This window comes from Sylvia atricapilla, chromosome 25 (assembly GCF_009819655.1).
Source record: "Sylvia atricapilla isolate bSylAtr1 chromosome 25, bSylAtr1.pri, whole genome shotgun sequence".
In the NCBI taxonomy this organism is placed as follows: domain Eukaryota; kingdom Metazoa; phylum Chordata; class Aves; order Passeriformes; family Sylviidae; genus Sylvia; species Sylvia atricapilla.
This window is the reverse complement of record NC_089164.1, coordinates 5,486,865-5,499,736: the sequence shown is the minus strand read 5'-3', so window position 1 is coordinate 5,499,736 and position 12,872 is coordinate 5,486,865. Positions and strand designations below refer to the sequence as shown.

The 12,872-nt window shown below is 50.0% G+C and overlaps 1 protein-coding gene across 1 annotated transcript in view; it reads right to left on the bottom strand.

Annotated features, from left to right (window-relative positions):
- Positions 1–10,165: 10,165 nt before the first annotated feature.
- Positions 10,166–12,872, bottom strand: part of LGR6 (leucine rich repeat containing G protein-coupled receptor 6) — a 145,589-nt gene continuing 142,882 nt past the window's right edge. Inside the window, exon 18 of the mRNA XM_066335919.1 lies at positions 10,166–12,676. Coding sequence (XP_066192016.1) covers positions 11,439–12,676 — 1,238 coding nt within the window. The 3' untranslated portion in view covers positions 10,166–11,438. The remainder of the gene's footprint in view (positions 12,677–12,872) is intronic.

Genomic DNA, 12,872 nt, shown 5'->3' with positions numbered 1-12,872 from the left:
ACCTCAATGGCAGACTTGGAGTCAATTTACCATCTGCTTATTCCTTCAGTGTTACAGTTGCTTTAGCTGTGTTGCTGAAGGCTGTCGTTTCCTGAACAGCTGATTTTGGGAAAAGTTGTCATTGCCACCAAAACAACTCATCTGGTTCCATCCTCTTCTCTTTGCCTGGTTCAGGAAAGTATCCGCAATGACAGTGGCTGTTGTTGTTGAGAATTAACCTCAAACTTTTCCTAGGTGATTTGGAACGGCTGCTGGATTTTATACTTGGACTAGCAGCAATTCAGGATCAGCTCTTTCCACTAATAATTACACTGTGGTGTAAACATGGATGTAGAATGATGTTTTTTGAGAGGGGGAGCCAGTTTTTGCCTCTACTCACCAAGTTCCTGGCCCTTTGCTGTCTCTTACAACTTCTAAAATGTACACTTCAGTCATAAGTGTTAAAATTATTGTTCTTGTTATAATTATTATTCCCCAATATTTGGGGTCAATTACTGTGCTTGGATGAGATGAACTATGCCTCTCCCTCTGCTTCCCTCCTGTGCCTCTGCAAGGTGGTGGGGAACCCTGAGTGTGAGGCTGGGAGTGGGATGGACAAAGGCAGAATCAGGAACATGGGTCCTGTTCTACACCTTGGAAGATTTCTTTGTCTCTGAGGCTATCTCAGATTGCTGGATAAGGAAGGGAGACAATATCCCAGAGAATCTAAACTCCCCAAGCAAAGAAAATGCTGTTATCAGGAGCAGGGGAAAATGTGTGATTATTCTGAGGATGACTTTGCTGTCAACTTGATTTGAACTTAAGGAAAATCACCTAATTGGTGTAAAGAAGTGGATCTTATAATATTTCTGTGATGTGAGTGGTTGGCCAGTCTCCTCTGGTTTAGGTGGTTGTTGTTGATGTGTGTCAGTCACTACCTTCAAAGCCAGCACTGTGACGACAGCATCTCCCATGGCACTTGGTGGGTCCTGCTCTTTATTTTGCATTTTATTTCAGAACACTTTGAAAAGGAATAAATAAAAAATGGGTTCTAATTGTCCTGATGGTCACAGTCCCTGTGCTGATGATGACATAAATGAATGAATAGTCCCTTTGCACTGTTCGAGTACTTTTGTAGCCCAGCATTCCACTCTGTTATTTTTGGGTGATGGAAACCACACTGAGTAATGAAAGAGCAGGTTTGATTTTTTAATGGTGAAATGATGACCCATTACTCTCCATGTAACCAATAGGCCTGGTTACAGCATGCCTGCTTTCCTTCTCTGGACTTCAAACATTATAATTAATGGTACAATACTATCAGTGGTTCAGTGTAGGTGGCATTCACTGCACTATACCCTTGAGGACGACTGGTGGGTCCTAGCTTTCACCCAGCCATCATCACACTGTGCCTTCAACAACAAAGCTTTAAATTCAAAGCAGATTATTTCAGCATGTTGAGAAAATGAGCTCACTGGTTACTGGTAAGTCTCAGAAGTGCCTTGAAGGATATTTCTTGCCATATACTTGATTCCTTTTAGTGTTCTTGTGGCAGAACTGGCATCTTTCACCTGTAAATTGAAGCTTTGCATGTTCCTCCTTTGTCACGTGCTCCTGCATAGATAGTTGGTCTGACTTTGAATGTTTAAGGCAAGAGCATCTGTGGCTCTTTTTGGTATCAAGGGGAAAAAAGGGGATGAAGGTTATGGGAAAATACTGCAAGGTGAGTCAGGACAGGAGGGTGGCATTGACAATAAGCTGTTCTAGTCCTACTTCTTTTGGTTCCCTAACACTGATGTTCCACCAGTATCACCTTTACATTTTAGTGAATAATTATTAATGAGAGTGCCATAACTAGATTGTGAAACTTCACAGTGCTGCAATATCAGTTATGGCAAGTGGAGCTGGACTTGTAGAGATGCTGTGGATGAAGCAATAATCCAACATTTTGGATCAGTCTGGGAGGTGAGAACCACAGCTCTGAAAAGACAAGAGAGATGAGATTGCCATGCTGATTCAGTTCTGTGTTCTCTGTCTAACAGATGGTATTGGATACTGTTGAGAAATCCCTAATCCCTTCATTCCATGCTGGGAAGCATTGGTTACTGCTCTGGCCTGAGCTGGGAATAAGCCCAGCTCCACACCCTGCAGCAGGGAGCAATTTTCTTCCTTAGGATGATGTACAAGGCGGTTTAGGATGGGGTCTACAGAACTTTGGGGTGAGTTGAGGTGTTTTTACATAGAAATAAGGGAGTAATACGCACTTATTGAAGTCACTGGATGTGTGTGTGCATATACGTGCCTGAAATCAAATACACCCATAAGATCATTTACTCCCCAGTACAAGATGGGGATGTGAAAAGCTCTCTGATGCCTTTTCTGATGTGAAAAGGCATCAGAGAGCTGGGATGTTTTACCTGGTGGACAGAAAGCTGAGGAGCATCTTGTCAATGTGTCTGAATACCCGAAGAAGAAGATTGAAGAAGATGAGTCATACTCTTCTCAGTGTTGGCCAGTGACAGGACAAGAGGTGATGGGAATCACAATGTCAAGCTCAGAAAATTCCATCTGAACATCAGTCCCCACTTTTTTACTCTGAGGACATGTAGCAATGTATCTGTATAACAGGCCATTTTGATGTACCAGCCAAACTAGTTGTGAGTAATATTTTAAAACCACCTGCAGTTTTGTTGTTAGAGCTCTCAGGAATTCCTCAAGGTTACAGAGAAAACAACAGGATCAAAAATAAGAAGAGAGCCTGAGAAAATGTCTGCAAAAAATGTAAACCTTAGATAGGGGAAGCACAATGTGAGGATGGACACTTGACCAACTGGATGTCCTGAAGGATGTGCCTGCCTCATGAAGAAGCAGCTCAGCCAACCCAGAGATGCCCACATGGACAGTAGACCTAGAATCAATATCTGCCATGTGATGTAAACAATAAACGGCTTCTGTTGGAATCATCGTGATTTGGTTATTCAGTGGCCCATTTCCCCCCTGCAAGGGCGGTCAAACACAGAGAGAGATTGTTCAGAGGATTGTTGAGTCTCCCCATCAATAGAGTTATTGAAAATCAGACTGTTGTGGACAACAGCTGACCCTGCTTCAGTGGGCAGGTTGGACTAGATCATCTTCCAGCTTCAGTGATTCCAATTCTATGATTTTTGTGATTATTCTTAATGGACATTTGGAATTGTGTGGAATATTCTTAAGAATAAGGGATAATAATTACTTACATACTTTATTTTTAAAAGCAGACTATGCCAAATAGTTTCTTCCCACTAGAATCACTGACATTAAAAAGTCTGATAGTTAATAGTGATATTATTAAAATTTAAAAGACAAATGACAGGTAGCCTTTGAGCAGAAAGAATAAGATTATATGGAGTATAAGGAGGGAGAGGAGATGATGACTTGGAAGTACTTGTGAAGAAGTACTGGCAGCTGAGAGAAGGGAGAATATAAATGTTCCCCAAGCTTCAGTTCAGTACAGCAGACAGCCTTGGCTCTTGCCAGTCAAGAGTTGGGTGCTCTGCTCTTCCATTCGGGCTAATCAAGGGAGCACGTGAACTGCTGCTCCTCATTTCTGGAGGGAATGGGACATCACCTGCTGCTTCTGAACAACACCTGCCACAGGTGGGTAATGCAGGACCTCTGCATCCTCAGACCAGGTGAGGTGGGAACTCTCCTTACACCTGACTCCCACTGAAAGCCTGGCAATACAAGAGCATCTCAAGGACTCTGTGACTGTGGCATGGGAGAGATGGATGTGACCCATGTCCTGAATGTGCAGCTCCTGCTGCACCCACCTGCAGCCAATACCCAAAGAGCAGAGTGTCCTCACTAATTCTGGGTTGTTGTCTGTGCGTTTACACACACCTATGGTCCTGGGGGGCCAAGTGAACTTCACTCCTGAGAGAGAGGACTTCTGCTTGATTCCTTGTGGCACTGCAAAAGGGGCATATTGCAGGGAATACCTGTGAAAGAGAAGAGCCAGCCGCAGCATTCTCCAGCTCCCCCCATCCTTCACTGCACACTGAGGCTCTACAAACAGTCAGCTGATCCTGGGCATTTGTTTCCATTCATAAGTAAATACCAAAGTGCTTCAGAAAACATCTCTCTGTATCCTTAGGCACGTGTGTGTGTTGCTGACACCTGTGCCCTGGGAGCACTTTAGGACAGGAATTGTGACCATTGTGATCATTACCCATTACCCTGCCCCAGACAAACCTTAATTCTTTCAGCTCTGTATGTCTTGGGGGTGGAGCCACCAAAGAGGTCGAGGTGTTTGACTTAGTTTGTGACTGACCAGTATTTGAGCGGGATTCTTCTTCCTGACAGTTGCAGGGAAGTTACTCCAGTTTTGAGACATTCAGAAAGCTGGAGCTTTTTACTATTTTCCAGATTTTTCACGCTGGGAACTCAGCTTTTCCTGTGATTTTTCCCAAGTGCCCACTTGACAGTTTTATGTACAGTCTCATCCTCAGTACATCCAAAGAGAAGATGCAAGGTCTGGAGTTTGCTGTATATCTGGGATGATAGATGGAGAGAGTTTGCACACACTTTTCTTTCATCCAAAGTTTAAGAAATCTCTGAGCAGAATATTTCCAAGAATACTTCTGCTTCCCAATGGAATACTTCCCAGAACAGGAGAGTGTACTGGCCAGAGGAATCAGAGCAGGCTCTTAACTCTTCAGCCCCTCCCAATTCTGCCTCCTCTGCACCATGTTCCTGGCTGTCACTTTTATAAGTGGTGCCTGTACCTCCTCTGCCTATGGGAAACATCCAGCAGAAGCAAGGCAGAATTCACATGGGTGTGTGGCTTTAGCCCAGGGGTCCTCACTTACTGTGCTTGTACCTGAAGACTCTGAGGAGAGCCAGCTCTTGGCTGTATGTGGCCTTTACCCAGCACAGGATGCCATGAGGTTCTGGCTCCATGCTCTTCCCTGGCTTGCAGCTCTCTTTGGGGTCCAACCCCGTGTCTTTTGCAGCCCTCTGTGAGAACATCCATCAGATCTCACTTTTTCCTGTGCCAGTCTGCCCATCTTTGACTGTTCCACCTTGAAACTCTGACAGAGACCATGGAATGGAGAGACACAAGGGAAGCCTCTACCATTGGCAGTATAGATTGAAGATCACTGTGTCTTTTGCTTGGAGAACAAAGGCTGATATATTTGGTCCTTGTGATGTTCCTGCTGTGGACTCCACCAACCAGCAGCACTTTTCTGGGTCTGTGATGGAAGGAGGAGGTGTGTGGGGATTCAGGGCTGGGAGTGTGGTGTCCATATGGAGAAAAGTTAGGTCTGGATGGCAGGGAAAAGATCCCAGCAGGAATTACAGCTAACAAAATATTCACAGATGAAAAGCTGAGTTGAAGTGCCTCAGTTTTGCTTCTAGGAGTTCAAACCAGCAAATGTTGTGTGAACAGGAGTCTAGGGACAGTTATGGAAATGATTACCTGAAAAAGTGAATGTGGTTTTGTGTTGCTGGAGAGCAGGCACAAGGTGTTAACCCCTTGGTAGCTCAGGTATGACCTGGAACTGTCGAGGTCTGAACTGCTAGACCCGATGTGTGGTCCATTGCCGGCTTGAAGATGGGCTTGCATTCTCCAAAATGTCTGTTTTCCTTTGGCCTCCAAGGTTTTCCTTTGGCCTCCAAGGAGGCCAGTACCAGACTTTGCCATCCCATGCACAGTTTGTTCCTCATCACTTGCATTCCCGTGGCCACAGCCGTGCTGCCATCCCAAGCGTTCCCAATCATGGCCCAGTCTTAGAGAAATCACAATGTTGGTGGAAAAAACAATAAGATTGAAAAAACAATACCGTAGGGTGCTTGCTCCGTTGGCTTTGTTTCAGAGGAGCTGCACATCTCCAGCCAGGAGGGCTGGACGAAGGGAGAACTGACATCTGAGCGTGCCTACAAACTGCCTCCACATTGTCCTGCTAGACAATGCTTCCGGGTCCCTCAGGGCCAAAATCCTCCTCAAACATGCCTTGTCTGCCCTTCAGGGTGTCCTGGCAGTGCCTTGCTGACGTGCAGGGGAAACCTCAAAGGTGCCCAGCCCTGACAATGGCTTCCAGAGCAGCTGTGCCTGTCACCCCGCCACCCCTGGGCCTCTGCCTCCAATATTGCTTCTCAGCCAAAATCAGCCCACAATGGCCTCAACCTCCTCCCTTTCAACTTGTCCCACCACCTCGGTGCTCTCCTGCCCACTCGGGCTGTTCCAGGGTGTCCCCATCAGCTCAGAACTGTATGGCCGTATCACATTGGGGCAGCCCAGCTCTACTTAAAAGCATTTAATCCGAATGATTTGGGTCAGAAGGGACCTTAAACCTTAACTTGTTCCATCCCCTGCCGTGGGCAGGGACACCTTCCACTAGCCCAGGTTGCTCCAAGCCCTGTCCACCCCAGCCTTGGACACTTCCAGGGATCCAGAGGCAGCCTCAGCTTCTCTGGGCCCCTGTGCCAGGACCTTACCACCTCCACAGCCAAGAACTCCTTCCCAGTATCCCATCTAACTCTGTAGGAAGCCATTCCCCCCTTGTCCTACTACTCCAGATCCTTGTCCCCAGTCCCTCTCCAGCTCTCCTGGAGCCCCTTCAGGCACTGGCAGGGGCTCTGAGGTCTCCCTGGAGCCTTCTCTTTTCCAGGCTGAACACACCCAGTTTCTCCAGCCTTGCTCCAGAGCGAGGAGCTCCAGCTCTGTGATCAATGTAGTGGCCTCCTCTGAACTTGTTCCCACAGGTCCACATCTCTCTTGTGTTGGTGGTCCAAGAAGTGGAGGCAGCTGCAGATAGGGTCTCACCTAACTGGAGCAGAGAGGAGGCAAAAGAGTGGCCTCATGACGTCTTGCTAGTGGAGGATGGGGAGCAAGAATTTCCCTCTGTTCTGGCCTTGCTGAGGTCATTTCACACCTGTGTTGGTGACCAGAAGTGGGTGACACAGTCTAAGGTGACTCCTGCTTGTTCATGGGACTGGTTAATCCAGGCAGGATGTGCTGCCTGAGGAAGCAGCAGGGTCACCTCCAGGTACCGCCAACTGGCTGAGGGCTGAGCTGCCCAAAGGTGGGCAGAGTAGCACCAGTAAGGGCCAAACCAGCTGCTAAGAAGGGAGATGAAGGGGTATAGGATTGCTTTTACTTTTAAATATTTTAAAAAATAATTGTTGAACTTAGTGCTTGGTAGGGTGGAAAGATGTGTAACTGTTAGAGATGTGGTGAAAGGCGCTTTGATGAGCATTTTCCAGAGAGCTCATACTCTGGATTTATGGCCTGCAGCAGCAATAGAAAGGTGCTGGTTTCTGTTTTCTGCACATCTGCAGATCCATAAACTTTCACTGTTTTTCAGGCACCTCTTTGGTCAGTACAGAACTTGCTCTGTGTTTATGCTCCCTCCTTTCCTCTTAGCAACCCTGCAAGGAACACAGCTCAGAGTGGGCTTCAGGCTGTGACTGCTGCAAATGGGCTCTGAGGGGCTGCTGTGGCCTGGGGAGCAGATCTCTGCTCCATGACCAGCTTCCCCTGCCTGGCCTGTGCACAACATGTGGAAGGGCTCTGTGCCCCATGGGAGCTGGATAAGAGGATCTTGGCTGGTGCTTTGGGCAGTGCTCCAAGTAGCTTTGTTCTCTGTGAGGCTGACAATTATTGAGTTGCCAGGAGATGGGCACTGGCTTTCAGAGGCAACTGAGCTTCCCTGGATGGAGCCAAGGGACCCTTGATGGGAAAAGGTTCCCTGCTGAACAGTAAGGAAAAGCTCCTGTGCTTTACAGCATGTTTGCTTTGGGTTGATCTGGTTCTCTCTCAGTCCCTCCTTCCCCAGAGGTTCCCTGCAGCCTGTCCTTGGCTCACTGGGGACACTCTCCAGGGACACTGGGGACACTGATAGAGGCATCAGTGTGGCAGAAGACAGGGTGCAGTGGGGATTCTGGTTGAGCTGGAAGTAATGGTCAGCACATCTATGGACAGCATCTGCTGTAGAGGAGATGGAGTGAGGCGCTGTGGGTCTCAGTTTGGCTGGCCTGGTCTGGGCTCTGGCACAGACAGGACCTGCAGGGCTGCTGGCTATTGCTTCATCTGGGAGAAGAGGATGTGGGAAGTCTCCCATTGATCGAGGAGCCCACACAACCCAAGAGGACTTTTATGCAGAGCCACAGTGGACTTTTCCACAGCTTCCTGGAGAAATTGTTCATGAGAAGGGCAGTGCTTTCACATGTACCAACCCTGTCGTTATCTCAGACTCTTCCTGGGATGGGCTCTCTCTTCAGCCAGCTCCCTGGGTGGTGAGCATGAGCCCTGGCAAGCTGACTGTGCCAGACTCCTGCCAGCCTTGGGCTCAGACTCTCTGTCCTCTGTGTTCAGTGCCATCAGGTGTGTCTGTAACTCTTTGTCATTGCTCCACTCCACAGTGACCCCCACCTGATACATTTACTAGGCTGAAATTGTATATGGACCCTTTGGATGAGGGCTGTAACTTGTGTAATCCCAAAAGGAATCTGTTGCCTCTACCCCACAGTCTCTCCAGTCATGGCAGCCTGACACATACAAGAGCTGTGCACAGCATCCTACAGTTTGGGAACCCTGTGTACCTGCTGGAGACTCCATTCTTGCTCCACTGGCCATGCAGCATTGTGCTGCTCTTGTCCACGGTACTGCTCAGCTCCTGCTGCCATCATGAGGAAGGGCTGTTCCCTGATGGCCCAGTGCCCTTGGAGAACTCACATGACCCTCTGCTGGGGACAGCTTCTGCTCTGTGTGCATTTGGGTACCTCAGCGACTGCTTGAAGATACTACCAGCAGCAGTGCAGGGCAGGGGATTTCAGACAAGTCTGTGACTTGTAATGATGCTCATTGTGTCAGTGACAGTGGGGTTTATTTTAGGGGGTCTTCCAATTAGAGATTTCCTTATGGAGTAAGGTTATACGCTGAGAGAATTTGACTATGCTGGGGATCATAGAATTGTTCTGGGTGGGAAGAGACCTTAAAGCTCATCCAACCCCATTCCTACCATGAGAAGGGACACCTTCCACTATCCCAGGGTGCTCCAAGCTCTGTCCAACCTGGCCTTGGACACTTCCAGGGATGGGGCAGCCACAGCTTCTCTGGGCACCTTGTGCCAGGGCCTCACCATCCTCACAGCCAAGAATTTCTTCCCCAATATCTAGTCAAACCTACTCCCTGTCAGTTTGAAGCCATTTCTCTTTGTCCTGTGATTCCAGGCCCTTGTAAACAGTCTCTCTCCACCTTTCTTGCAGACTTCCTTCTGGAACGCCCCAATTAGTTCACCCTGGATCTTCTTTTCTACAAGCTGGACAATCTCAATTCTCTCAGCCTTTCCCCATGCTTCATCTCTATAATCAGCTTTGTAGCCTTCCTGGAGTAGCTCCAGGAGGTTGATCCCACTTCCAAAGAAGCATTTTGTTTCTGGAAATTGACCTAGGATGCGTTTTTCCTAATCCTGTGCACTTGAGCAGCCCTAAGGACACAGAAGAAAATGGCTCTGTGTTTTTAATAAGCCAAACATGAAAACTGATTTTGCATGTGTGTAGGATATCAGAAATCTGGATCAGAATTCAAGTCTCACAACAGGCCATGTTTTCCACAGTTCCCACCCAAAGATTGTAGCAGAACTTTGGATGTTGTCACTAAATTTGGGGGTCCCACCCTCTTCTCTAGTCCTTGGATCTTGTTCCTCTGATTTCTTGCTATCTCTCAAGCTTTTGATCTTGAGATAAGACCATAGGCCTCAAATGCAGAGGAGGGAAGCAAAGCCAGGTTCTGGCCGATAAGTCTGGCTTTGCATGGGAGACCCTGTTATATGATGTCCTTACACTTTTATGCCACAGATTCTGTCCTGCTCATGAGCTCAAACCCCTGAGCAGCAGATGACAGGGTACAGCTCACAGGAGTCGGATCCATGGGACCTGGAGAGGCAGTTGGTGCTACAATTCTGCTGCGTAAAGGTGGGTGATGTGGCTCTTCCCTCCTGAGATCCTGGGAGGGTGGTGTCAGCTTCCGTGGACACAGAACAATTTCCCAGCTCTCACTCGGGCAATGCAGACAACACCCAAGGCACAGCAGCAGCCAAGAGAATCACCAAGGTGCTCCTCACATGAAAGAGGACAGAAACCAGCTGCTGGTCAGCAACGGGGCTCATTTATTATCTCATGAAAATGAGTGACAAACAGCTGCAGTAACATCAGCAGAACCAAAGCTTTGCCCAGGGCTGAGCTCTGAGCACAGGGCTCCCTGCTGCACTGGGTGGCACTGGGAGGGTTTGTGATGGAGTCAATGGATTTGGGAGATCCCTGAGCTGCAGGGAGTGGATTTGAGGCTGTTCCCAGTGCCTGTGTCCTCCTGATGCCACCATCCCCCTATGCTGATTTCTGTTTTCTTCTTCTACACCAGCTGCCTTAAAATAGGAGAAGGCACATGCACTCCCCAACATGGCTACACTGTGTGTGGGACATGTACCTGGAACCATGAGCCTCTTCCATGAGTGAGGTTTAGGGACAATGAGGCAACAGCCAGACCCCATTTTCAGCATGTCTGACCAGGAGCCAGGAGGCTACAGACAGGAGTGCCCCAGGTGTGCTGTGCCATTTGAATGGGGTTAGTGGCAAAGGTGGAGGGGGCCTGGTGTGCCCTTGGGTGCCTTGGATTGGTGCTGTGGGGTAACCTCAGGCAGAGCACATGGGTTTTTCTGGGACCTGTTTGGGTTTGGCTGCTGTGGGTTTCAGAGACCCGTTGTGAGACATTATGGGTCAGCTTGAAAGACTGAACATCCCCAGCTCCTGGTCTTGGCTGGAAATGAGAGTTGTGTCCAACCCATGAGGTTAAATGAATGAACAGTGAATGAGAGGGGATTCCCAAATTAGAAGTGGTCCAAAACTCAGGTGTACACATGGCTACGCTGCTTTTGGTGGCATAAGACAGGCACCAGCCCAGTTCCAGGGGTGTGTGGGACCTGCAGAGAGCCATAGAGGACAACGCTTAGGGTTCCTGTGGGTGGTCACGTCATCACACTTGGCCATTTCCAGGGGTTGCCACAGAGTGGTGGCTTTGGCCAAGAGGCCTCTGCCTTGAGAAGACAAGCTTGGCTTTGCTGCAGGCTCCTCCTGGCTGGTGATGCTGCAGGGTGAGCAGGAGGAGGGTTTCCCTGATCCACTTCCTGAGCCAGTGGGGCTCTCTTCCAGGCAGTTCCTAGCAGAAGTGAGACTCACACAGGGACGGTCTCCTCCCATGGCCAACCCTGAGTGTCTGGAGCTCAGTCAGAGCCCTTCTCGGCCAGTCGCAGCTGGCAGAGTGGTGCCTGTTGCCCAGGCAGGTATGATGGGGATGAGGGTAGACAGGTTGTACTGGAGCTTTTCAGGGAGCAGTTTGTGTCACCTTGCTGGCCCCTTGGCACGGGCGTTGGCCCTTGGCGTGTGCTGTGGGGCCGTTCCCATGGCTGCTCTGAGGAGGTTTATAAGTGAGATGTGTAGGGTGGTGTGGGTGAGGAGGGGAAGAAGGTTATCCGGAGGTTGCTGCCCGACAGATCTCGGCTCTCTGAAGTTATCAGTGCCTCGCTGTCAGTGAGGCAGGGACAATGCTCAGAACAGCCCCTCTCCTTCCCCCTGGTGCCCACCCTTTGCTGGCAGGGGATGAGCGTCATGGAGGGGAAGCTGTAGCTGTCGAGGATGGAGCGCACTCCCAGGGAATCAGCTGTGTCACACGTGTGGTCGATGTCGGAGAAGTTCACCAGAGCCTGGGTGGAGTCATAGGAGCTTTTCTCCATGTCATCAGCCCTGCAGGACTGGGGGAGGCTGCCCTTGTCCTGCCCTTTCTGCCTCAGCAGGCGGAAGTCATCTCTGAAGTGGGGGTTGAAGAGCAGGTAGAGCAAGGGGTTGAGGCAGGCAGGCAGGGGCAGGACCACGAGGAAGACGGATTTGATGACCTCCGGGGTGATAAGGAAAAGATTGAGGGTAGAGGAGAAGGTGAGGAAGGCCACTGGGCAGTAGAGGAGGCAGTTGGTGAAGATCAGCCAGGCCACATGCTTGACCATGGCGCAGTCCCAGACAGCGCTGAACTCCCCCTTCAGCAGGTTGCAGTAGAGTCGGATGTAGGTGCCGGTGATAGTCAGGAAGCAGAGCATGTTTGTCATCACCAAGGCCACAGTGAAGCCCAGAGTGGTGGGTTTCCCCTCTGGGATGGGGTATGGCAGGCAGAGAGGGGACGCTCCGTATTCCCCAATGGAGAAGAGAGGCAGAACGGCAGCCACAGAGGACAGCAACAGGCAGCAACAGGCGGCAGCCTTGACCTTGCCTAGGGATGGGGACTTGCCGTAGCCCCGCACGCAGGAGGCTGAGAGGCTGCATTGCACAGCAGCCAGGGTCAGCAGGAAGATGGCAGTCTGGGAGGCCAGCACGGACAGGAAGCCTGTCACCCTGCAGCCCACACCCGTCTCCCATCTGGCGCCGTATCGGGCAAAGTGGCCGTAGGTGAGGGTGTCCACCAGGGCCAGCATGCTGCAGGAGATGCCCGTCAGCATGTTGGCCCCAGCGATGGAGCCCACGAGGAACTTCACCGGGGAGAGGTAGCTGGGGGAAGCAAAGACAGCCAGGATGACCAGCCCATTGCAGAGCACCGAGACCAGAACGATGAGCCAGACTCCCAGGCGGATGATCCAGCTCTCGAACAGGTGATCACAGGGCTTGAAGGGACCTGGAAGACAAACCCCAAAGTTACACCCAGCAGACACTGCTTCTCTCCAGTGGTGCTGCTCTGAGTGGTGGCCAAGTCCCAGCCCCCTCAGGGCCCCACCCACCATGTGAGTGCTGGCAAGGAAAATATGACATTGTCCACCCTCCTCTACAGCTGCCTCTTGGCTCTCCCCTGTGCTCCTGTCCCCACACTGGAG